Raw genomic sequence first — 27,359 nt, forward strand, 5'->3', positions numbered from 1 at the left:
GTCCTACACATTATAAGGCGCTATACATGAAATTTATTATTATTATTATTATTATTATTACAGGAGAGGCTTGGGTTATGCACAACTTCTTCTACAGGGCTAAATATATATTAAATTAGCCTTTATTAGTCTTCCATACTTATTTTTTTATGATGATACTGGTGCAGCATGTTCTACCGAAGACAAATTCCTTGTGTGTTCTACATATTTGGCCAGATAAAAATGATTCTTATTCTGAAATGGAGTTGGTGGCTGCTGACAATAGATATGTGCCCTGTTGTGGCTTAAAATTACTTCGCATATAAGGCGCAGGGTCATATTTTGAAGAAAATTAAGGCTTTTGGGTGCACCTTATCCTTACACCGGAAAATACGGTAATTATTAATTACTGTATTAATTGATTTGTAACAGGGCGACCATCACTGGTCATTTCCGGCACAACCAAAAAAACAATTAATTAATTAAGTAATTTAATTACTAATTAAATTACATGCGCTGGACAACCCAGCGACCTGTAAGTGGTCAATAAATAGTGGTAATGTTTAATTCGGAATAAGAAAATGTTCTGTGTCGAAGGGTCCCCTGATGACATAAGTTTATCAACCCCTGACGTGATATTGACATAACCAGATGAGGCCTGGTGACTTTCACACCATCAGGCAGTTAGACGGCCTGTTTCCCCTTCCGAGAAAGAAATCAAGTTTGTCGAGCAATGCACGTTAACTCTGAACAATTAACATTCTAAGTGGCAGTGCTTGGAACGGAATACTTCATCGTAAAACCGGAACAGTAAGTCGCCAGTTTCTTGCAGAGTTTGTCACATGACTGCGATGAGACGAGCGCGACAGATTTGTCGTTAGTACAACACTAGAGGGCGCGTTTTCTCACCTACCGACACGTCACAAGGTCCCCTTCTGCCTGCCTGCGTCCCAAAACATCAGCGAACCGCCTCCGACTCTGCTCCAAGGTAAGCTCTGCGATACTTATTAACACTCTGAACACAATGGTTGTTTTGGTGTTCACTGACCAGTCGTGCCTCATATGCAAATAAATGTCCATGTTGTCAATCGTGACATTTTCTTGCCGGTTTAGAGCCATGGGCTCCAATACGTAGTTTAGCTTTAGCCTAGCCTAGTCGGCAAGAGTCCCACACTATCGCATGAATGTTGAACAAGATAACATTACCTCGCCTCAGTGGTTTGTGCCACCTAACTGTCCTTCACCGACATGTCATGTTAAAGCTAACTCTGTGCAGGACGAGGCTGTGAGAAGGTGCTGCTGCTGCTTTTTGCTTTCTTCCATTGAGTCCAATTAGCTAACAATGTTCCTAAATGGGACACATGATCTCCTATGACACCTTGGTATGTGGATCTTTTTCACTGCCTTTTGAGGTGGCCTTTTACATAAACATACTGCCGGGGACCAAACAGTCTACACATGCTGTTGTGCAAACCCAATACTACAGTAGCCATGACTTGCTTTTACTATGTGCAAAGGTTGATGTGGACTGTACACAATGCTCATAAACACTAAGGTTGATGAAATAAAAGAATCGTCGCCAAGATCTGGTGCTACCCCTCTGATATGGCACTCAAAATAGATGGGGTGGCTCGGGGATGTATTTTTACGTGCCAACAAAGGTTGAAGGTGAACAAGAAAGTGGGTCATTGAATAGAATGGTGGGGAGGGTGGGTGCTGCAAACTGTTTTGCTGTAACAGGGGTCTCCCCTCGAAGCAAAATGCCTTACAGTTCTGAGGGAGGAGGTTCGAATCCTGGCTACAGACTTTGCATTGCATACATGTACATAGAGCATGGTCCGACATTAAGCTTTTTTGGTTTGTGGCGAACATGCCAAGTTATGGTCGCCCTGTTACAAACGACACTGGTTCTATTTTAAAACAATACCTCACAAAGTAATTATATGTTTAGGCTTGTGGATGAAATGCCATGTCTCATTTGCTTGAGATCCAACTCCACCCCAAAATCATTCATCCAGGGTGGCGTTACCAGTTCAAGATTGACGCAATCCTTTGTTGTTTGTGTATTGAGACCACAGACTGTTATATACCTGTTGCAGAACATAAGACTATACAGACTGTTTTAAATTATGCACAATATGACAAAAACAAACCAATGATAGTGGTATGGACAAAAATGATTTAATCCTTGTCTTAATATTTAGTTTTTCAGACAAATACCACAAATCTCTTCAGACAAACGCTGCAATCAAACGGGTTTTGTAACTAACATATGTATTGCAATTCGACAAGTATTTAGGCTCACTTCCCGTAAGCAAACATTTGAACCGTGTCTTTTCCTGACTTCAACTTTTAGCACCTTCCACAGATGTTCAGTAAGATTTAGATGTGGGCTCATAGGAAGTCACTTCAGAATAGTCTGATATGTTCTTCCATGTTCTTCGCTATATGTTTTGAGCAATTTATTTTTAGTTATGGTGATGAATAATCCACAAACTGAGACTGAGACAACACTTTTCCAACACTAGGCAGGATGCTTTGCTTTTGATTATTTCATTCACGGTTACTTTAAATTACATCAGCTGGTTGTGGCAATCAGGCAGATAGTGTTCACACTGCAGACACTCCTGACTTTTTTTCTTGCTCTACAACGTTCTCGTTCTTGTCATGTACGGCTAAGCTAGTCCATGGCCTGGTCTTTCATTACGGCCGCTATTGCTAACTCCTCTTGTTGTGTTCACAGGTCAAATGATGGAAATTTGCCCAATGGAGGCAAAGTGATAGACTCTGCAGAGGTGGAGCCAAGTGGAATGTTGCGTTGGTCTGTCCATCTTGAAGGAGGGCCACGGAGAGTCAATCATGCCGCTGTGGCCGTGGGGCACAAGGTATACACCTTTGGGGGCTACTGCTCCGGGGAGGACTATGAGACGCTACGTCAGATTGACGTGCATGTTTTCAACACTGGTAAGTTAGAATGGAGAACCATGCACTCAGGGTTTCCATGGTTCACTCTTTCATTTTTTTTTCTCCAAGTTCTCAAACTATATTTGAGATGTGTACTGTTGCTGCTATATGGAAGCCTTGCTAAAGAATCATAAGTCATCCTCAAGAATGCGCTTAATAAATATTTCCATCCTTTCTCATTTTTTTGGTCTCTAATTAAAAGTGTAAATGTGGTTGGGATTTCTAGAACGTTTCCCCCTAAATAAATTACATTTTTTTTCTCATGGCACAGGCAATATTTTGCCGACATATCGTATTAATAGAATCAGAAAGCCTTTAACAGTCCCACATTGGGGAAATTTGCAGTCCACAGCAGCTATTTGAATGGGCTGAGGGGGAAATAGTTATAAGTAATAGCGAAACAATTGTGTAAATAATAATACTACTAATAATAATCTAACACATTTGATTTGTATAGCACCTTTCAATGGAGGACGCTTACAAAGGAAGACAATATCCCTTTTTTAAAAAAAAAAGACACATTATCATTCTCTTAACTTGAATCCTCAAAAGGAGGTCGTGATAAATGGGACAACACTGAGGTACCGTATTTTCCAGTGTATAAGGCGCAACCAAAAGCCTTCATTTTCTCCAAAAGACGACGCTGCGCCTTATTCGCAGGTGCGCCTTATATGTGAACTACAATAGGTCTCGCAACGACTATGAGCAGCCACCGATTCCATTTCGCCCTGTAAAAGTACCGTGTAACCCCAGCCTTGACTGTAGCGCCTTATAATGTGGTGTGCCTAATATTTGGAAAACTTGTATATATTTATATATTATATTTGGAAAACCTTTTTCATTCATTCAAGGTGCGCCTTATGCTCTGGTGCGCCTTATATATGGAAAAGGTTTGAAAATACACCATCCGTTGGGGGTGCGTCTTATACTCCGGTGCGCCTTATACACTGGAAAATACGGTATCTTGCGAATGGAAGCTTTCAGCAACCGTTTCTGTAAAAGGTAACCACTGAGAGCTACCGATAACATTATTTTGGGAGGTCTTGCAAGATTTACTCAAATCTTGCATAATATGTTAGTCTGTGACCTCCATTTTTATTTTTCTTGAAAGCCTTTTTTGGTTTGAATTCCAAATCATTTGACTATTAATGAAGTCTTTTTCACAACAGTTGTTCAATATCACGTGTGGGTTGAGTAATTGGAGTGTTCTTGTTTGGGATGCAAGCAAGCCTTGAAGAAGATGCTGTTGGCTTATTTGAAATGGAAATGAGAGCATCTCAGCTATTGTTTCATTATTTCATCAGGTTTCTTGCGCTGTGATTCTTCCCTTTGATTTCAGTTTTGCAGCATTGCCAGCTGTCACAACACTCTCTCTACCTTGTGATTGATTTTTTTTTTCCACGTTCTGTCATAGATGGCAAATGGGTATTTGGTCAAATATACAAGAAATGAAAAAGCAGGGCAAACATAAATAACAAATTCAGTAAAAAAAAAAAAGTATCAACTTCATTTCGGAGCGCAAGGGAAGATTAAACACTCCCATATTGTATGACATTATTATTCACTTCTCAACCATTTTATGCCATAGTGTCCCTGCGCTGGATGAACTTGCCCCCGATGAGGCCCGTTGGACATGAACGTGCTCGAGAAGTGCCATATATGCGTTATGGTCACACGGCGGTGCTGCTGGATGAAACCATCTACTTATGGGGGGGACGCAATGACACCGAAGGGGCCTGCAATGTGCTGTACGCGTTTGATGTCAGTAAGTAGATACCAATCAAACTGTCTGTATGGAAAGTAATCCAACTTTCTTAGGATAAAAATGAGGATAACAAATCCCAGAAAATTGTTGTGCTGTGTGTTGTGCTGTTTTTAAAACAAACATTTTGTATTCTAGCCTTTAATCGGATCAACTATTTTACGCAAATAGAGACATTTTGGCTGCCTGTACACAAGCCTACCAAAATGCCGTGTATCAAACATGAATTAAATATCTGTTTACTTGTTGCCAGCAATTTCACATAGAGTGCTGATAATTAATGCAAGCTCTCTGTATTGCAGATACCCACAGATGGTTCACACCAAGAATTTCTGGGACAGTTCCAGGGGCAAGAGATGGTCACTCAGCCTGCGTTCTGTTGAAGGCAATGTATATATTTGGAGGATACGAGCAGCTGGTAAGTATTTGTCCAGTTTCCTTTTACATCTACGCCAACTCCACTAAGACATACGACATACCAAAGATATGACGATGTAAATTTCAATTAGAAATGCACTTTTCCAATGCGTTTTGTCTTAGAAAATGTTCAAATGGCGACCAATGTATGCATTATCAGTAGGATATGACTTGTTGGTAAATTCAGTATGAATTTCAGGGAATGATACTGTCAAATCTGAAAATTGCCGTATTTTCTGCACTACAAGGTGCGCTTAAAAGAAAAGATTTTTTGAAAAGCTGATCATGCCCCTCATAATCCAGTGTGCCTTATGTATGTATGTATGGAAAACGTTTTAAAATATGTCATTCATTGAAAGTGCCAGTGTCTTAAATAACGTCTGCGCGGGCGCCCGGGGAGTGCAACTTTTACGTCGGGCGTACAACTTACAGAACGTCTCTGCCCGGGTGGCCGACAACTTTTTCAAGAAAAAAAAATTCACATCAAACGTTTGCTTTATTCCGATTTCGAAATTTTCGTTTGGTTATGGAATTTGGGTTTGTTTGGCAAAGTGCATACCCGGCAGCCAATCAGAAACCTGCATCAAATAACTACTTCCGGGTGCATTTGCATTTCATTTTACAAAGTAGACGCACAGAGAAGACAAGAAAAATTGATAAGTGGTTAGGAATCAAGCCAAAACGTCACCCCCAGAAGAAAGATTCAAAAGAAGCTAACAAAATTTATGACGCTACAAAAGGTAAATGTACATTAAAAGCATCGTGGAAAGACGAGTTCACGTAGCTTGTAGCAGACGACGCAACACAAACATTGCATTGTGCAACATGCCGAACAGTGAATGGACGAAGGACAACTGGAGTAAAATCATCAGCAAGGGATATTTACGATAAATTAAGCATTTGTGGTCGGTACATTTTAAAGTGTTGTTTTGTTATATATTCTTATGATCAATCCTTAATACTTTGCAACAATGGTTTTTTTGTGATTAGTCATCTTATTGTGTTTCAAGTTGTGAAAAATAGGGCAGGCAACTTTATGGCTGGGCAGGCAACTTTTCAGAGTTGTCTGCCCTGGTGTCCAGTAACTTTTTGTCATGAGTTTCAGACACTGGAAAGTGCCTTTTAGAATGCGGTGCACCTTATGTATGGAAATGTTTTTAAATATGTCATTCATTGAAGGTGCACTTTATATTCCAGAAAATATGTTAACTATTTATTTCCTCTCCTTCTCTCTAGGCTGACTGCTTCTCGAATGACATCCATAAGCTAGACACCACTACCATGCATTGGTCTTTAATTGATGTCATGGTGAGTTTGAAAAAAATAAATAAATCTATTTTTCGATCAATAATTAAAAATCGGGGTTGCGTTACCTCATCCAGGAGGGCTCATCTAGGTTAGGACATTTCAACAGACTGATCAAGTCTTGCTGCAGAAAGAAAAAAAATAAATGTTAGAGTGATACGAGTCTTCTTCCTGACTACTTTTGAGATGCACCTGAGCAAGGCACCGTCTCCATCATCTTGCTCAAGAGGTGCGATTTTCGCTTGCCGCTCTTCTGGCCTTATCAAGCTACACAAACTTTTTGTAATGTATTTCAAAGGAGCCGCTCTTTGAGATGCTTTTCCCCGTCTTGTTATGCAGGTTTGGTTCTTTTAATACTGTCCACTAGGTGGCACAATTTCGCTTCAAGTTACATCTCTGTATTGAGGACAATTTATCTGATGTGGCGTTGAAAGATATGAAAAGAAATTCGTACCTATTTAATGATTATTTATTTTTTTATTTTTAACAAATATGCTCTATTTTATGTATTTATTTTTTGCATTTAAGGGCATTCCAGCAAGCTGGCGGGACTTCCACTCAGCTACCATCATCGGCACAAAAATGTTTGTATTTGGAGGACGAGGGGACCACTTTGGTCCATTCCACTCCAACAATGAAATCTACTGCAACAAGATAGAAGTGTTTGATACACAGACCAATACCTGGTTGAGCACTCCACCAATGCAGATCTTACCGGATGGTCGCCGGAGTCACTCAGCTTGTAAGGAACTCATCTTGTCGAGCACCGCACTGATATTTAGCTACTATTCTTGAAGTTAATCTCCATGGGATGTTATATTATAAATATAAATGTCTCTTTCTTGTCTACGTGAATGTGTATGTGTAGTTTGCTACAAGGGGGAGCTGTACATATTTGGAGGCTACAACGCTGATTTGGACCAGCACTTCAATGATCTCTGGAAATTCAGTCCAGGTGATGCTCTTTTGTATGTCTTTAGGATTTTTTTTCTTGTAGTGCTATATAATTGTTACTCATCTACAGAAATGATGTTCAACAGCGTCACTATGTTTAGTCAAAAATGTTCTCTGCAATATTAGGTTCAATGCACCTCCGCTATTCTCAATACAATATTCTGATTCATATTGCATGTGTCGAAAATGAATTAAGTACCAAAATCCATCCAATCCATCTCAGGGGGCAGCCATTTTGTCACTTTTTATTGACTGAAAATTCACCTTTAGATGGATAAAAACAAGTACGTTTTGATATTTAAATCATATCCCACAAATGCAATGCTAATTTGAATACCATGCTGTGCTAGTGGGGGTGCATATAACTTATTGTCGTAAAGAAATTGTTTGATTTGAGCCTTTAAGATCGTATTAACCAACGTTCCTATTTCTTCAAGCCCCTTCTTGATATTAAACCAACAATTTCTTTACTTTTAGCTGCACAATGTACTAAAAGGCCATGTCCAATGTGCTATCCTATGTACACTGGAGGTCAGGATGTACAGTATGAATAAAACAGCTTGCCCTAAGGCCTTTCTTTCTCGGCTTAATTAGAAGTCTGCCCAGGTAGTCATAGCCACTAGATGGCAGACATTTTAGTTCCAATCCCAATTCTCTGGTTTTAATGATTGGTTGCCATAGAGATGGCATGATAAGGTTCACTGCACTTGTTTGACATGTCCAACCTTACAGTGGACTTCACACTCCTGTTCAAATGCCAGGTGTCTATGAAATGAAAAATCAGACCACAATCAATAATTTCAAAACCTCTTCCACCACCATTGTAAACTATAACATCTACAACTCATTTCGAAATGAAAAACAAAAGCTGAAAATGTATAGAAAGGGTGAATACAAATAACTGAGTTTATGTGGTTTTACAAGTATGCTCACCCTGTTAGAGCTGTCGATGGGATTGTGTTTGGATGGATGAGTCTCGCAGTGGAGACATTTACATTTGAATGAATCCGACCACCTTTAAACAGATGTTACAGATCCCTGGAACCCTTTGAAAAGGCTTTCATCAACCGCAAATAAAGTAGGGCTATTGTCATTGGCTTTTCCTGACATTTTTTTACAGTTACATCTTATAACACAAGTCATGGTCCACAGCATCGGGCTGAGCTCATTGTTCAGAGGTATCACTCAGAAGGCTGCCAAAGAATTTACCTTGCGTTAAATATACTATGTAATACAGTGAAGACAAACAACATAAAGTGTTGGAAATAATGCACAACGCAGACACAACCAAGCACTAGAAACTGGGGCAGAGTGTGATGCAATAAAGGTGAGGGAGTTATTGTTATTGTTATTGGGAGGTGTTATTGTTTTATTTATTTTTTTGTTGTCAAGTTCTTTTAAAGGTCTGCGTGTTAAGACACTTAATGCAGCAAATTAATCTGATGTTTTGCTGAGTATATGTGTATGTACTATCTCTCAAAACACAGTCTCCCGCGGGAATTAGTTTATCCCTATGTACCAGGACGGTGAAATGTTTTCGGGCAGTATAAGGGCTAATATATTAAATATGTTAAAATATTCAATAAAAACAAGCCACTTCAAACAAACTTAAGATATTTATGGACATACTTTGATTTATTCATAATGCCTCTTAACTATAAGTATCCTCTTAAGTCAAAGGGAACTGTTTTCGGATGAATTCTGAACACTCTTCTCACTTTTGTATCAAGTTTTGCAATTCAAAGGGCTTATTTGTGGATTCACCTTGGGGATATTTGTGTTTCTTTATTTTTATCTTTGGAAACCTGAGAAGGAGATGTAATGAATAGTTTTATCATTTGATTATTCATTGATTAATCTGAAGGTCATTGATTTCCAAAGTATAATGTCTGGGTTTGAAAAACAAAATTCTAATCTGGTTCCAGGAAACATTTAAGAAATTCGATATGTACCACTGAGAGGCTAAGGTTCTCAGAATTTGGCCACTTTAAACCATCATATATAAATAATCTTTTGATTAACTATTATTTAATTTGATCATAAATTCATCGATAATTAATCATCTCACCTTACCATAAAGCACATTTTGGAAGTTCTATGTAGTAGAGAAAACTGTGAAACTCAGTCAACGGGTGTGTATGTGAACTGTGTCCACACCGTATTGTCTTCCCAAATAATCCCAAACATTATCAATGTGTTCTTTTTTTTACGTTTTAACTCCGCAGAGGCCTTTTCATGGACTAAAGTAGAACCCAAGGGGAAAGGCCCATGTCCTCGAAGACGACAGTGCTGCTGTATGGTTGGAGATCGAATCATCCTCTTTGGAGGAACCAGGTAAGGGGAAAAATTTGAAATATTGTGCACCATACACAGTACAGTAGATACAGCTTTTCACTGTTAGTTATGACTGTGCGTTGAAATACAACCACCCTCTTTTTGCATAAATACATAGATTATATTAATTTCTATTTTAAATTGTATCCCACTTACTGGGAGTCGAGGCTGTATAACGGCGATCATGTCAGAATTAGCTTTCCTACAGTCATCAAAATACTTGTATGAATCCGGTAATAATAATATTTTTATTGGATATTTTTGAAGTGTGTTAGAATTTTTTGGGGGGGAGAATGACTGCTCTCTCCGCCCGACATGCCAATGTGGCGGTCTGGCTCCTCTAGACGGTAGCCTGGGATAATTTCATTGGTGGTCATAAGGCAGTAATGATAACTGGTGCCTGCTAAGGTGCCGCTGTGCTTTTTGTAGGCCAGTAGCCAGTGGAGTAATGAGGTAGCTAACGGCTTTTAGATGGCCCAGCATAGCCGGCGGGACCTGTTATCATAAGACTATGTTATCAGTCAAAACCCCACTGGGATAACTTGATAGTGCAGATGGGAAGGTTGTGGATAAGAGTCCTCTCAGGCCCACTACGTCTACAGGCCCAAAGTCCTTCAGACTTCAAATCATGATAACTCAGTCTAGATTGCCTTTGTGTCATCGGTTTAATTACAGTACCACTTGTATCACCTACATACATGGATAAAATTATTGAGAACCCTTTTGTTAAAATCTCACAATTGTCATCGAATTAACTCTGGCATAAGTACGTTTAGTGAAAAGTAACCAATAAAAATTGAACATTTCTTTTGAATTGTGGTCCAATCCTTGGAAACAATGGTGATGGTACACTTGACTTAATATGCTCCTTGTGGCAATCCCTGTAATCAAACATTTTCCTTTCACTGTAAATAAGTTTAACTGTCCACATTGAAAATTATATTAACTGTACAGTCCATGTTTGGAAAAAAACTTTTCATATTATTAATGGTAATGGTTAAGTCGTTAAGATTGCACAACTGTCCATGTTTTTATGTTCCTGTTGTGTTTATTATTTTGCTTTATGTTGACTATTATGTGAAGCGCTTTGTTACAGCTGCAGCAGTTGTGATAGTGCGATATAAATTCGGTTGTATTGTATTGTAATGTAAAGTCACCATTTTACATGTATGCATTTATTCAACAGTAAAAGCCTTAACTTCAATAGCAAGTATATAGAATGAAATCACATCTTTGATGCATCTCACAAACTTTCGCAAGGACACAATGGAATGAACTACCAGTGAATATAATGAACCATGTTAAATTGATATAAAGCTTTACTGCAATAACTTTGAACATGTGCATCACAGCAATATAATTTTTAATTGAACCAGAAATACTGAACACCACTGTAAGACATTTTACGAGAGATAATCAATTGCGGTTTTGCATCTTGCAAATTTAGAAATGCATACTTGCAATATGTGTTGTAGAAAATGATTTGATAACCTTAGATATCCATGTAGCCTTGGATTAGCCCTGGTTGGATTTCACAGTCTTGATTTCCTATTGTGGCCATTTAGGGCTTGGGTGATCACAATATTTTGGCCAGTGTTCCTGAAGGATCCGAGATGATGGTCGAGCTTGAAAAGCACCACAATTAATCAGTAAATTAATTCATTGTTAATTTTGCCTTCAAATCAGAAATCTTCTCTTTATGGTACTTGATCTAATGTCTGGCCTTAGCTGTTATTGTTGTTACTGTCTGATCTCAAAGGTCTTGAAACAAATTGACCACACCGTCCTATTGACTGGCATTGAATGTTTATTTAAATGGGTGCCAATAAGCCTCTTACACACAGGAACTCCCGTAACCACAAGCACACACGTAGTAAGACGCACAAATGAACACTAAGTGGCTTCTAAGTCCATTCGTATTCTTTCCCTTATTATGAGAATATATATATATATATATATATATATATATATATATATATATATATATATATATGGAGAAAAAAAAAATCACCGGATACCCACTATTTACCCAACATCCCTTTGCTCAGGCAAAATAATCTGAAATATTTGTGACATCTGTTTGCATTGTGAACACTCGAACCCACAAGATCATGGTGTAGACCAGGGCCACAGAAAGCCTTTTTGGCGTAACTGCAGGGTGTAAGATGCTGGCAGGGAAAGCCTACATGGAGCGCCATAACCAGGTGGCTGGCATAGTCTACCGAAACATCTGTGCGGAGTATGGACTGGAAACCCCAAGGTCAAAATGGGAAACACCTCCCAAGGTGGTGGAGAATGACCGAGCAAAAATCCTGTGGGACTTCCAGATACAGACTGACAAGATGGTAATGGCCAACCAACCAGATATCGTGGTCATAGATAAAGGGGAAAGGAAAGCCGTTGTCGTGGATGTAGCGGTCCCGAGTGATGGGAACATCAGAAAGAAGGAACATGAGAAAATCGAGAAATACCAAGGGCTCAGAGAGGAGCTGGAGAGAGCCTGGAAGGTAAAGGTGACAGTCGTGCCTGTGGTGGTCGGAGCACTTGGGGCAGTGACCCCCAAACTCGACGAGTGGTTGCAACAGATCCCGGGAACAACATCGGATATCTCGGTCCAGAAAAGCGCAGTGCTGGGAACAGCACGGATACTGCGCAGAACCCTCAAGCTTCCTGGCCTCTGGTAGAGGACCCGAGCTAAAATGGGGACAGACACCACCCATGATGGGTGAGACGAGGATTTTTTTTTTATATATATATATATATATATATATATATATATATATATATATATATATATATATATATATATATATATATATATATATATATATATATATATATAAATTATCATCATGTTTTAATTTGTACTAAATGATACTGGAAAGCTCCTTTTCTATTAAGCCCATTCTATTTTAAGGCATCTTGGACCGTGTGTTTGTTTTAACATGACCTAACAACAGGAGGGCAGTGAACAGGCCTAAAAAGTTATTGTGATCTGTCTCTACGTAGCTGACAAATGCTTGCACAGGCCCCATGAATTACTGACACTTGCTTGTGTTTTTTGTGAGTCTGTTCATTTGGTAGGTCGGCCCAAGGAAATTGTGTTCAAATTTATGGCTCACATTTTGTTTTCCTGGGTTGATTGTCCTTTCACACTGATCTTAAACAGAACCCGTCTGTTGATATTTATTCTCAGTCCTAGATTTGGGTGGGCATAATTTATTACTTTAGTGAACTACAATAAAACTTAGAAACTTTCAAATTGGCATTTTAATGTCTGAAATGATCTGTTTGCACTAAACAGACAGTAACTATATAGGCTGTCAATAATAATAATAATAATAATTAAAAGAATAATAATAATAATAAACAATACCAAAGTTTTAGATGGAAAAGAAACATCAATTCAGCTTAATCTGATTGCAATTTTTACAGTTTAGAGCATGCTTCATACACAGGGTACACTCATTACTTTGCTGAAAATGTGTGGTTTGTCTGTGAGTGAACTGACTGGCCGAGTATTCGTGGTAGTATATTGAGTGCCACTTACGTCAGTGTAAACAGGCATGCTGAGATCCAGAGAGGCGCGTAATTCTGCCCAGTCTCTGATTTATGACCTTAGGGAGTATTCTTTCTCACGCAGTGCAATTTGATCTGCCCTCTCCACCTCTGTTACACTCATTTGGTGAGACCTGCTCATTGCCCCACGAAGGACGACCCATGCATGACTAACTCCACCTGCACTGACCTTCACCTACGAACGCAATTAACCGCATACCCTGCAAACTAAAACATCTTTTTTTTTTAAATACCTCATGGGAGTCCAGCTTCATAGGTATCTGGCTGAACTTTGGGTGTCACAGCTAAATTTAGCAAACCACGTGTTATGGTATGGCAAAATTACAAATTGTTTTAAGGCGGAGAATTTGGCATCAACTACGGGGTACAGTGGGAAAAGGGCATTGGCATGCTGTGAGCAAACAGATTCCAAGCCGTAAAGGAGAATCTGGTGCCATCATTATTATAATAATAAATTTGATTTCTAAGCGCCTTTCAAAACTCACAAGGACACTTTACATTATGAGTTTGGTTGACATAAAATGTCAATTATTATTAATGCAACTAATTGCTTTAAGATTGCCTGAATTATTATTGAAGCGATATAAAAATATGTCTGGTGGCTTATTTAATTTTAAAGTGTGAGTTATCCCAAGTGTGGTAATTTACGATTGTATATTCTTTGTCTCAAAACCAATGGTGCCCATTGATGAATTGCATTCCAAAGTCTTGATTCAGACGGTCAACAATTAAGAGGTTTCAGAAAGGCAGCCACTACAGATTATTTGACATATATTATATTTATTCTTAAATCAATTAATTGTCATCAAATAACGGGCAAGCGGTAAAACAGAATTAAGAATTTTTGGTTGCTCTCAAAATCTATTCATAGTTTTCAAGTTGTTGGCCAATGCTTCCAGCTCGAGAGACTATATGGTCGCTTCAGACTCAGCTCAAGGGAGACCACATAGCAGGTAATCTCACTGGTAGCCAAAACATCCCGGTGCAAAACCTCTTGTTTATTCCACCAAAATCTCACCCTGATATTTAATCTGGCTGGAATTTTACTAATGAATTTAAAACAGCAATTTGCTGAGCCAGTGATTTTCTGTCTTTGTCCGGTGATCTTGTTTTGCTGATGAGGAGGTCAAAAGCCTGGTGCCTCGATATCACGTATAATGCCATTTAGCACCTTATCAATGGCTGAAGGGGCTGCTGTTATGATAGTCCAGCTGGCTAAAGCGTATCTTATCACCATTGAACCCGATAGTTCAATTTTTAGACTAAACACAACATGGTATTCAGTTAGTTGACTATCGAGACCTTTTTTTGGTTTTCCTTTCTCAATGTATTTTATGAAACAATGACTTGCCATAAAATGTAACCTATGATTCATGGTCGAACTACATGTTTGCCCATTTCAGATGCACTTGTCTGGTCGCTGTTTTGAGACATGTTGCCAGAGACACTTGGCTCCGTGCAAACACAATTATCAAGTCTTCAGTTATGCACATGTCATTTGTGTCAAAGGGTACGTTGCAGAGGTTTCCCGTTCAGAATTGTCACTCCGCTTGTGTGTGTGTCTTTCATATGTCTGAGATAAAACGTGTCAAACAGCGAGGTGACCCGAGATGGATTCGGGGCATCTTGCGCGTGCGGCGCGAGACCTTTGGACAGCACAGCAATTCGGTGATTTACCCTTCAAAGACATTACCATGCTAGTATTTCATCTGCATCTTAACCCTCCTTAACCCACCAACAGCCTGTATACATTATGGTGTCATTGGGGTGAGTGCTCCACGGCAGCTCAAATAAACACCCTGCATGGGTGACACCTTGTAATGTTGTTCAAGTAAAATGCGCGTGAAATAGAAGTCCAACATTTCATTTAATGTCCTTGTTACATGCAAGACAAGAATTTAACTGTGGGAGATTCTTGATGCGATCTCGAGAACAATGCTGAATGTATTACATATTTAGATTCTGGTCTTGACCAATTGTGACTTGATATAACTTAGAAATACCAGAATATGGTTAATGATAAGAACTATGAAATGAACAGCCTGATGCCGGCGTGCATTATTCTATCCGACACTATCATCATGAGTGCCCAACGCATTTGGCCTTGACAACCATTTTATGAAGTGCCACTGGAGAGTGTGACAACAGTTTGTGTGACAACAATTTGCCATCTCTCGTGCCTCATATTGGCGTTAGGGAGCTGTATTCAAAGCCCACAACTCAAATTCCTTCTTTTTATCGGCTCTAGGATTGGGTCATCGTAATGTGAAGAGAAAAAAAACAAACATGCAAAAAGAAGCCTTCTGCATAAATGTACCAAAGGGCAAATTTGTACCTTAAACCCATTCAAAAAATGTGAATGACCTTTTTTTAAGTCTTGGAATTTAAGATTTAGGTTAAATTAGCAATTGGTCTTTTACTCTAATCACAAAACAGACATCTTTGGGAGCCAGCAGTAGTTTCTGTCTGACTCTCATCATGGGGCTGCAGGTCTTAATCCAACATCCAGCCACCGCTCAGGAGGGGGGAGAGATATGTTGGTTAGTCTAGGTGAGACAGAAAAGATTAAGGCAGAAAAAAATGGATCCGTGATAACAAGTGGATTGTTAACAATTGAGCATTTTAAATAGGAAAGTAAAGGAATCTTTTAATATCGTCACTAACCGTTGCTCAACAGTCCAAGATGACGTTGAATATAACATGTTAATACAGGTTTCACACACACAAGTTTTACTTGCTGTCAAAATGCCATACATGTATGTTAAAAAGGCAGTTTTATACTTTGTGATGAATTATGTAATCCACATTGTGTTTTGATTGAAATAATCTCCCCCAGGGTTTTGCTTGAGCTGTCCTTTTGCCCAGTCAATGCATTTCGTTACTTTTCTGTTTTAGCCTTCTCTGAAAAGCAAACAAAAATAATTTAATGTTTCTGCTCACGATGGTAAGGTCTTTTACAGGAAGTTGTAGTGTGTGATAAGTTCCTGTGTGCTAGATGGTCCTGAAGGAGCAAAGTTCAATAGGATGTAACGAAAGGAACAGGATGCAGATACTATCACTCCAAGAATGAGGATATCACCAATGAAATGACTCAAAACACACCGATTGATATGTTCACTGCTCGCATTTCTAAGAACATCATCTGGTACTTTCCCATTTAAGGCTTGTCTTGCTTGTGTTTTTGCTGAATTGTTTAGTGTTCCCATGCAGAAATTCCCAATTTGGTCTACTCGTTTCCCCTCATTAATTTTAGGACAGTAGTTGATTTTCTACTGTTTCAGCGGCCTACTTTCAAAGATAATTAGGGACGAAGTCAGTGCATTACTGGAGAGGGCGGCAATTGGGTGATTAGACACCTTCATTGACTGTTGTTTCAAATAGCAACCACTGTTATTTTAGTGGGGGGAGTATCACTCTGGCTTCTTTTAGACTGGGAACCACCAAAGCTGCGGGGTTGGGCGAACCTTTTTCACACGTAGTGATACTTCGCTGATCGAGTAACAAAGTGAACCATCAAACACCAGGATACCACTTAAAGTCAAACACTGTGACTTTCCCGCTTCCATCAACCCCCTCTTTTCCTTCCCCTGCTTCTAAGATCTTTTTCGGTTGGTTTTACAAAGACCAATAAAACATTAATGTGCTGCTGGATTTCACACCCAGGCTAATATTGTCCATGAGTATGCGAGAAAGTTGTCATCTCGCTTGCTGCACTCCTCGAAGCATCCCCTTATCTTTACCTTTTTTTTCTCGCATCAGCATCCAAAGCTGAGGCGTTCTAGCCGTGTGAGTTGTTGACAGCTCCCGTACTGCATTGTGTTCTTGAGATAGTAGGAGTTACTTTTCATGGTGTTATTCCCACCAATACAACTTTTCATAACCCTCAGCAACACATTTGAGGCAATGGTAAGAATTAAAGACATTAACTTGATGGTTGGAAAGAAAGTGAAGTGCCGACAGCACATATGAGGATTATGTCACATTGTTTGGTTTTGCTTCCTGATCTGTGGAAAGCTAACTCATTCACTGCCAGACATGTGCAAAAATGTGTCCACTCCAGTGCCAGGGTTTTTGTCATTGTCATTTGAATTCCAGGACCCACGCAATATTGAGTTTTAGGACTGGATAAACATTTGGCGTAATAAACCTTAGACTCTTCTTTCATCAGAAAAAAAGTTAATTCCTAAATTATATGGGTCTGGAGTTAAAGGAGCGCGGCTGTCCAAAATACAATGAAATAAATACATATTGGTTCATACGGCGCTTTGACAACAGCTGAAGCTGGAACAAGGCGCTAACATGGAAAAAGGGGAAATGCTGCCCCTTGTGGAAGAGAACAAAAACATTGCCTGAGGCCATGGCCAGCGCTTTATCAGCACACAAGCATGAAAAAACAAAACCCGAACAAATTCAGCAATGGCGCTCTGTCATATTTTCAATTCCAAAATAAAAAATTGTGAATGGCAGTGAATGAGTTAAGGTTGTTGGCTCAAACGTCCTTTTTTTAACCTATTCCTTTTCCATTATGTCTCTGCAGCTCTTGATTCCTGGCATTTTCATAAAAAGGGTTATTACCCTTTTTTTATGAAAATGTACCAGGAATTTAGATATTTAAGCATCCTGTGGCTTGTCACTCAAGAATAGGATTAGTGTACCCTTTTAAGTTAAACAGCATATATATTGGGCCCTTCTATTTTGTACCATAGGTCATGTTGACCTTAGGGCAGTGGTCCCCAGCCACTGGGCTGCACAGTTCAAAAACTAAATAACCGACAGTACCCGTGGCTGATTTATTACTGTGAGACTGTATTGTCTCTGTTGCATCCATATTAGACAGACTCATGTCAAATATTGGTCGCATAACGCTAATATTCAATCCATAAACTAGAAAAATGAGTAAAAGACGTACACCTCGGTTTTTGACCATAATTCATTCCAGAAGGCTGTTGGAGTAGGAGCTAATGCACTATGCAGGAATAAGAAACTAAACAAAAAAGTCAGATTTGCGTATATCACAACAATGTCTGCTTATAATTGACGTTACACGTGGAAGTTTTGTGCAAGGAACCCAAGAGGAGTCAAGTGGCATATTCGGGTATGTTCAGTTTGGTCAAAAACAGATTTTCGGTCATCTTCTGAGGCGTAAAAATGTAGAAATTTCTGGTCGAAATCTGACGTTGGAAAACTGGAGTTTGACTGTATTTGGATGGTTTCTTAGGAACGAGGAAAGTGATGCACCACAAGAACATTTGACCAAGAAGAAGAGAAAAGGTGGATTTTACAGACAATATGTCTGTATAATACAATATGTGGCCAGCGGTTGATGGTGAATTCTTCATGGACTTCATATTAGTTGCCTTAAGTTGACGCATTTCTGTGGGATACTGCCAATAGATGCATAAAAAGCAGTTTGATGTTTATTGTTATACTGACATAAGACCCAATTTGTGTTTCTTATATAATTTATGCACTTTATAGTTCTGTGTTGCATGCTTACACGTGACCATATTGACCATAACATGCTTTGTTGTGACTCATTTTAAAACGAAAGGACCAAAAGTAGACTCCCTACTATCATTCCTGATGAAGTACAGTAAAGTCTCGTTATATCGATATTCTCGGGAGTCGGAAAAAATATGGATATAACCGAACTATCGATATATCCGATCCTGCGGCATGTAAATTTTCTTCTTGCATTCATAGAAATAGTATCGTAATAAGCAGTACTATCGATATAACCGATATCGATATAACGAGACTTTACTGTATGTCACTTGACACGCATGACACCCAGTCATATGCTTGTTGCATTCTTCATTGCACATGTGCATACAAGTGCGCTAACTGTTTTAATTTTGCTCTGTATGATCGAATAATAATTTAAAATACAGTAAAGTCTCGTTATATCGATATTCAAGGGAGTCCGAAAAAATATCGATATAACCGGGACTATCGATATATCCAACCCTGTTTGCATGTAATTTTCTCCGTGCGTGCATAGAATTAGTATCGATATAACCGGGACTATCGATATATCCGATATCGATATAACGAGACTTTACTGTATAACCATTTTCAAGTATGCCAAGTATTTCCATGACTCAGTTTCGGTATGTCAACATGCATTCCCTCAACGTAATTTTCCGTGCCATTTTCTACACTAACATTCCCACCAGCCCTCAGCGTTTTATGCATGACTTTGAGTAATGGCGCTGCCAGTAGGCCTATATGAAGGACGGGAAGCAGAGATAAGAGTCACCGGCCTTCCGATGATGGTACTGGGTGGTTGAGGGTATTCGGTTGACAGCTCCCTATAAGCCCGGGTGGATCACCTCCTGGGGGTAGGGGGGGGGCGTAATGACTTCCACAGCTGGCCCTCTGGGACGACCGTGCTCGTGCTCTGCACCTCTCCTGGCTGCTTTAAGATTCAAACATGTTTGTTTGGGGAAGATTAGCAACGTAAACCCCTTACAACATCCTGAACACGCAGCGAGAGGGAGACTCGACGGTGGAGACAGCGGGAAAGAGAAATAGAGATTGATGAGTGGAAAGGGTGGAGGGGATCCTGAAACAATTTCATCAACTCCCAAGTAGGGATGCAGCCATTCCACTTCAGTGTTGGATTGTGTGTGGTATAAACGGTATATTCAATCGAAGCAATGACTTTGCCCCAAGGTAAAAACTGGGAACCTACCCGCCCATTGCAGTCTTGCATGTTGATGAACTCTTTGTACAGTATTTATCTCAATTCCTCCATGTTCACTGCTTAGTGAGACAGAAATGCTCAAATTATAGACCCGCACTAAGATGCAAGTGGTAAAAAAATACCTTTGTGAAATGTTTGCAATAACCGCGTATGTTTTGTGTTCAAAAGGGTGAACAATTGCTCCTGACATTAGGACTAATTTTTAGTACTGAATAAAAATGATAGAAAACAACTTGATGTTAATTTTGACTTTTGAGATCTGATAAATCAGTTTATTTTTTTGCGCTGGAAAACAGCATCACAAAAGGGTAATCAATTCATAGACAGTTATTTAAACGCATCACATAAAAACACTTTAAAAGGCTAAAGTGCTGATTTCATTTAAAATATCAGCATCAGATTTTTAGGGGGGTTGATTATTTTAACTCATTCACTGCCAGATGTGCAAAAATGTGTCAACTTCAGTGCCAGGGTTTGTGTCATAGTCACTCAAATTCCAGGACCCACAAAATATTGAGTTTTAGGACTACAGTACATACACATTCAATATGGCATCGGAAACCTTAGCCTCTCTTCTTAAATCAATAAAAGTGTTCATTCCTAAATGATATGGGTCTGGAGTTATATGTGCTTGAAATGAGGGCAGCTGTCCAAAATACAATGCAATACATGCATATTGGTTTATATAGCGCTTTAACAACAGCTGAAGCTGGAACAAAGCGCTAACATGAAAAAAGGAAATGCTGCCCCTTTGTGGAAAAGAAAAACACATTGCCAGAGGCAATGGCCAACGCTTTATCGGCACCAAAATAGAAAAAACTAAACCTGAACAAATTTGGGTATGGCGCTTTACGCCCTATTTTCAATTGCCAAATAATTTCGGGAATGCCGTTGGATGAGTTCATGGCACCAGGAATGTTCACTTTAAATTAAATAAATAATGTGTCGCAGGTGTCGTTGCCTGTTCTTGTGTGCATCTTTCCATGGCAGGAAACAGATGTGAAGTGATATAAACGGCAGCACATGTCTGGGTGGCTATCTGTATGGGCCAGCCTGTCTTACTGCACTGCTCGACTTCCTGTGGGCTTAAATCAAGTTGTGCGTGATAAGGAAAGATGAATGATGTGTGACCGGCACACTTTTTTTAAAAATGGGGATTCAATATGTTAAAATGTGGATGAATTTAAGATTTTACATGAAATTACTAAATGTGTTTGCATTTCAAGCATTTGGAGACATTAAGCTGAAGATGATGTTGAACTCTGGTAATTTCTTGATAAGTAATAACTGTTGTCTTAATCCTTTTATTTGGTTCTTTTTTTCAGTCCCTGTCCTGAGCAAGGGATGGGTGATGAATTTGACCTCATGGATCATTCAGACCTCTACATCTTGGATTTTAGTGAGTATCCCTGAGCTCAAATGGTCTCTTAATAGGAAATATTTTCACACAGAAAATCACATACCATATTTTCGGGACTATAAGGCTCACCCAAAAGCCTTCATTTTCTTCTAAAGATGACCCTGCGCCTTATAAGCCTGTGCTGTGCGCCTTATACTGTATGTGAAGTACCATATTTTCCGGTGTACAAGGCACACCCAAGAGCCTTATACTCCGGTGCGGCTTATACACCGGAAAATACGCCTTGATTTTCTTTAAAATAACCCTGTGCCTTAGACGCAGGTGTGCCTTATATGTGAAGTCATATTGAGCCACAACAGGTCTCGAAACGACTGTCAACAGCCACTGACTCCATTTTACCCTGAAGAAGTAGTGCATAACCCCAGCCTCTACTGTAGCGCCCTAAAATGTGGTGCGTCTTATATATGGAAATAAAAAAAAATACAAAAATCATTAATTGAAGGCGCGCCTTGTAGTCCGGTGCGCCTTATATATGGAAAGGCTTGAAAATACACCATTCATAGGGATGTGCCTTATAGTCCGGTGTGCCTTATACACGGTATGTATTTACTAATGAAGGGCTCGGTGACTGCATAATAACTGTTTGGGTTCGGTATCTCGAAAAGGGTCACGAACCACGGCTCTAGGTTGTCCCTAGGTGTGAGTTTGCGCATAGATGGGTGTTTACATCTGTGCCTTGAAATTGGCAGGCAACCAGCTCAGGATTATATTTGTGTGTTTGTTTGTTGGTTTGTTTTGCCATTTAAAGCCCGAGGACTGACGCGGTGGCCATTGAAGTATAATCCAATGCCAAGATCGATGCTACCTTTTTGTCTTTATATCTCATACTTGGCTCAAACTCGTCAGCATCACTATAAATGCATTTGGTTGAACAGTGTATACTTACATAGCTTTCATGTGGCCACTTCAATGCTTTTCCGTTGTGAGCCATGAACTAACATACGCCTTCACCGTGGGTGACATATAATGCTTTGAATCAAGTGTAGTTCCTTTCATTCTCCTTTACGCTGCTCGTAGCATCATTTTGGTACTTTCTGAATGTCGTGCGGATGTGTCCGAGCTCATTTGGCCTTGTGTGAAGTGAAGTGTTTGAAGTGCATTCGTTGCATTTTGTAGCTGTAGCTCTTGCGGTTTGGCAACCATGTTGACATTGTTTCTGTAGTGCTTAGATGTCTAAGTGTAGTATCTTTTTTATAACCAATAAGAAAGCACCACAGTTGTTTCCTGGTCTTTGCTAGACTGTAAATTGGGCATATTAGATATTTTAGTATCAGATGAAGTTCTATCACCTGGGAATTCTCAGTACACTTGAAAGATTCTCCACCAAATATCAAATAGTACTGAGGAAAATGCTTCACCCGTGACCTTGTGCTCTTAAAATCAAAACGAAAGCTAAAGTACGGTATTTTCCAGTGTATAAGACGTACCCAAAAGCCTTGATTTTCTTTAAAAGATGACCCTGCGCCTTATACGCAGGTTCACCTTATATGTGAAGTAATATTGAGCCACAACAGGTCTCGCAATGACTGTCACCAGCCACCGACTCAATTTCCCCCTGCAGAAGAAGTAGTAGTAGTGTACTACTGTAGCGCCTTGTATTTGGAAAATCTTTATATATTTCTATATTATATTTGTCATTCATTGATGGTGTGCCTTATATAATATATATAAAACGTTTGAAAATACATCATTCATTGGGGGTGCGCCTTACACTCTGGTGTGCCTTATACGCTGGAAAATATAGTAATCGTTTCTTCCAGTTCTCATCTGATTTCATTCTATAATGGTAGCGCTCACAGGTACATTCGGTTGAGTTGTGTCATTGGTCATTGGTCACAAATTCAGCTGCGATGCAAATTTTTTTAAGAATGGATGACGTGGGCGATGTCTGTTTAGATAAGCACATTTTATGATGTTAATGAATCATTCAGTCACAGAAGCCTCATGTTATGTTTATAGCGGTACTTGAATATGGTGATTTTCACAACATAAATGTAACTGCTTTTCATTTTGTGATGCGGTTGTATTGTAAATTGTGATTCACTATGACTCATCTACTTTCTTTATTCTAGGTCCTAATTTGAAGACATTATGCAAGATAGCTGTAATTCAGTACCGTCTGGAGCAGTCGGGCCTTCCGCATGATATCAGGTTAGACTAACACCCTTTCCAAAAATAATAACATCTCCTTTTGGTCACCAACGTTTCACTCATGTTTTTTTTGGCACTGTAGTCTTTAAGCTGTTCACAATTTGAATATGATGGAAGCAATTCCAATGTTGCACATAAGACAAAAATATGACAATGGTAGAATTACATAACTGTTAACTCTGGATGACCTTTCCATTTTGGGTTAGCTGTGGGCAGTTACTAGGCTTTACATAATAAAGATTTTGTAATCCATTTTGTCAAGTGTTAATTACAAGTTCCTGCAGGGGTTTGAGACTAGCCTGTCCCATAAAGTGCCAAATTTTGCACGAGTGCCACCTTGCATAAGGTGCCTATTGATGTTAATAACCCATCACGTTTTTACGTGTATATGTGTGTGAGAGGGAGAGAAATTGTGAGGTCACAAGAGTCTGGTTATCTCCCGTGAGCCTTCGTTGGCATCTTCTGTTGCTGTGCCAATCTCCGCTCCGCAACACACACGTACGCACGACACAAGAAAACGAACAAAGCCTTTGAGAGGGACTGAGTGTTGAAACCAGAGCCAGTGATAACAATCTGGAGCTCGACCTCTGACCTGTCATCAGGTCAGTACTAGACCCCGTTGTCAGCCCCTGCTCCTGGTTCTCAAGTTACATCACAGCGTTCCCCTCATCCTCATCTCACTGATATCACACCGTTTCTTGATTGACTGATAATGTACGGTTCCAATATTTTTGGGAACGTTATGTGGTCAAATAAATCAGAAAAATGTGGAAAAGAGGGTGACGGTCAAATATGTTTGATAGTTTGATGAAAAGTTACTTGAATTGTCATCTTATGAATACAGTGCAAACATCCTCTATGTGACACTCAATGTCCAACCTGTCTTAATTATGAAAATAAAAGAATAAAAACAATTTTCTTCCAAATAAACAAAAAATAATAATTTTACATGCTCATGTTAAATTGGTCAACTGTACACATGTTAAAATCAAAATAATAAGCGTTTTAAAAATAAGAAAACATGTATTTGTCTCAGAATGGAGAGATTCACAACTGGCAGAGCAAACATTATAGGAGCTGCTGTAAAGCCAGAAACTTTTAAAAGATGTATTCAATCTCTCATTATGATTATAAAAACCATCTAACTCTCTTCTTCTTCCATCCAGATGGGAACTGTCTGCCATGACCACCAACAGCAACATCAGCAGGCCTATCGTCTCGCCCCATGGTTGACATACAGCTGAATATGAAGCAGATTATTACTATTTTTTCTGCCAGATCTAGCTGAGCATGGAGGGACTGTTTTGTCAAATACAGATCCGTGCCGGATTGAATCTCAAAATGTCACACAAAAGACTTGTTTGGACTTAGTGGACTTTCTCATGCTCAGGGTGTCTCACACAAGGAAAAGAAAAATGGGTTCGACCCACTCACCTTAACTCTCACCTTTTTTTTTTTCTCGTCGAAAACTCAATCAGCCTATGATAATCATAGACATTTAAGCACAGGATGAACTACGGGAAGAAAAATCTGATGATGATGTCATCAAATACAATTACGCTCAAAGAGAAATCCGAACACGATCTCGAAATAGAATGTACATTCATGTCCATTTGCAGCTAAACGGTCAATAGACTTTAAATTTTGGTGTTCAGGTACATTGATTATTGGGTGCTGTACTGGCTTAAAAAAAGACTATTTGAGATGCTTAACTTGCTGCTCTTGCTTCATCATCCCCCCAGGAGCACATCCGCCGCTACACAGTGACATAGTTTGTCTCAATGTATTCAATAAGACCTTGGCATCTTATAACGCGAAATTCTACGGCTATGCTGTTGCTGACCTACTGAACTACAGTATCCACCCCCAACCACCCACTGGGGTGCTTTGCTGTGCCAAAATGCACCAAATGAATCAATCAGAGCATAATTTGTCATCCGTAGACACTTTTGTTGAATATGCATCACCAAACTCTTGCTCTTTTAGACAATCCATGTGGTGTCGAGACACTTTCCTCATGACTCGCTTATTGGATTGAATTGGATTAGCCTTTATTAGTCTTGCGGTGTTGAAATGTACATTTTACAGCAGCAAAGTGATGAAAGTAAGAGGAAAGGAGAAGAAGAAGTAGAAAAACAAAATAAAGGAACTGCTGTTAAGGCAGTCACTCTTGCGGCGCCATCTTGAAGTCAAAACAACAAAAAAAAAACACAAAAGACACAGACAGTCTTCAATCTTAAGCACTTTCTGCATTTTTTGTTGCATGAAACAGTTATAAATGAAAGAGGAGAGGATCTAAGTGTCCTTTTCACCAGTGGATCAGGGATGTCAAAGTGAAATGTGCACATGCGCTACAAGCTAAATGTTGAAAGCATCCATTGACGAAAATAAAATGTCTTACATCTCCTAAATCCGCTTCAATTCCGAGCAGCGTCAGTTCCACATATACATCGCCTCTCTGCGCTGATCCTTTTTTCTTCTTGATTCCTGGAGTTCGTGCGTGCACTACGAGTGACCGGATACAAATGCAAAAGGGCTGCCTTAAATTTTCTTGAACAAAGTTTCTTCATGTTTCATCATAAGTTTATATTCTAATTCTCTTTATGTTTTCGGTGCTCTTTAAAAATAAAAATAAAATAATTCATACTAACTGTTAAAAGTCCCAATCTTTATTTGTTCTCAAGATATACAGGACAAATATCTTTGGTTTTCACTCACTTTGTTTATTATTAATCTTTTTCAGAACACTCATTTTGACATTTTAAACCAGTAAATAGTATAACAGGTGCATTTACAATGATGACGTGAATACCACAAAACTCATTTCCATTGAAAGGAGTTTAGAATATAAGAGGGTCATGCTTTTGGTGTAATGTATTTTTTATGATGTCATCATTATTATATTATTTCCGATGATTTTATGAATTACAATGGCACCTCCTGGCTATGTGATATACCCCATAAAAGGAAGTAGTTATTGTAATACACTAGGCAAACGTTGCCAAACGTTATTTTTATGCGTGATCTTCATTACAAAGACTTTGGCACAGTCCAGTATGTATTAAGGAAGTGGATCATTGCCCCACTGTCCTTTTATGTCGCCTAATTATTACTAAAAATACATTTATCGAAGAATGTTTTCAGTTGTCAAGTCTATATTTACAGCCTCAACTCACTGTGTTACCTTTGAATGTCGGGTTATAAGCGATGTAAGCCTTTTGCGGCACGGGCAATGGGATCTTGATATTGATCTGTGTGTTGTTTTCCTTGTGAGAAGAAATAACTGCAACAAAATAGAACCCGCGGCAACTTGGGCCCTCGCTTTGCACACTTCACTGGCCGACACCATAAATGTTTACAAATGTTCACTCGCAGGTTCAAGACTACGGCACTAAAGTATATCAGGACAGTCAAAGAGAAGATAACGTGCTGATCTACCCTCAAGTCTCTCTTGCGCACACACAACACACATTCACACACTGACGCACAATACTCAGTCACCCAATCAGTGAACACCAGCCATTGAAAGTTTGTCAAGCTGATATCACACTAAATGTCCATCAGGGAGTGATTCAAAATTATTCTATCTGTGGTGAATTTGTTTTTTTCCTTTTGTTTGTGTGTGTGTCATACATGTTAAGTTTCATAAATCGGGATATTTTCGTACTCGCGATTAGTGTGTGTTAAAATAATGTGAGCGTTACAAAAGTTTAAATTACAAGTACATAAATACAACACAACATGCTTTCATTGTTTATACATTCAATTAGTATAAAAAAGTATTTTTT

At 39.1% G+C, this 27,359-nt stretch overlaps 1 protein-coding gene across 1 annotated transcript; it reads left to right on the top strand.

Annotated features, from left to right (window-relative positions):
* Positions 1-825: 825 nt before the first annotated feature.
* klhdc3 (kelch domain containing 3) lies at positions 826-26,230 on the top strand. The gene is made up of 11 exons (XM_089012375.1): positions 826-967; positions 2,723-2,943; positions 4,532-4,708; positions 5,008-5,123; positions 6,359-6,430; positions 6,956-7,169; positions 7,296-7,382; positions 9,607-9,715; positions 21,326-21,399; positions 23,493-23,571; positions 24,738-26,230. The coding sequence occupies exons 2-11, from the start codon at positions 2,790-2,792 to the stop codon at positions 24,802-24,804; spliced, it is 1,149 nt and encodes a 382-aa protein (XP_088868501.1). The 5' UTR covers positions 826-967; positions 2,723-2,789; the 3' UTR covers positions 24,805-26,230.
* Positions 26,231-27,359: the final 1,129 nt, after the last annotated feature.

This window comes from Hippocampus bargibanti, linkage group LG13 (assembly GCF_051943395.1).
Source record: "Hippocampus bargibanti isolate YZ-2025 linkage group LG13, ASM5194339v1, whole genome shotgun sequence".
In the NCBI taxonomy this organism is placed as follows: Eukaryota; Metazoa; Chordata; class Actinopteri; order Syngnathiformes; family Syngnathidae; genus Hippocampus; species Hippocampus bargibanti.

What these genes read in the sequence shown, in the direction of transcription:
- klhdc3 (XM_089012375.1), top strand. Translation starts at nt 2,790, where the DNA reads ATGTTGCGTTGGTCTGTCCATCTTGAAGGAGGGCCACGGAGAGTCAAT. An exon ending in TCTCTGGAAATTCAGTCCAG is followed by an intron (nt 7,383 to 9,606) that starts GTGATGCTCTTT and finishes TTAACTCCGCAG; the next exon opens with AGGCCTTTTCATGGACTAAA. An exon ending in ATCCTCTTTGGAGGAACCAG is followed by an intron (nt 9,716 to 21,325) that starts GTAAGGGGAAAA and finishes TCTTTTTTTCAG; the next exon opens with TCCCTGTCCTGAGCAAGGGA.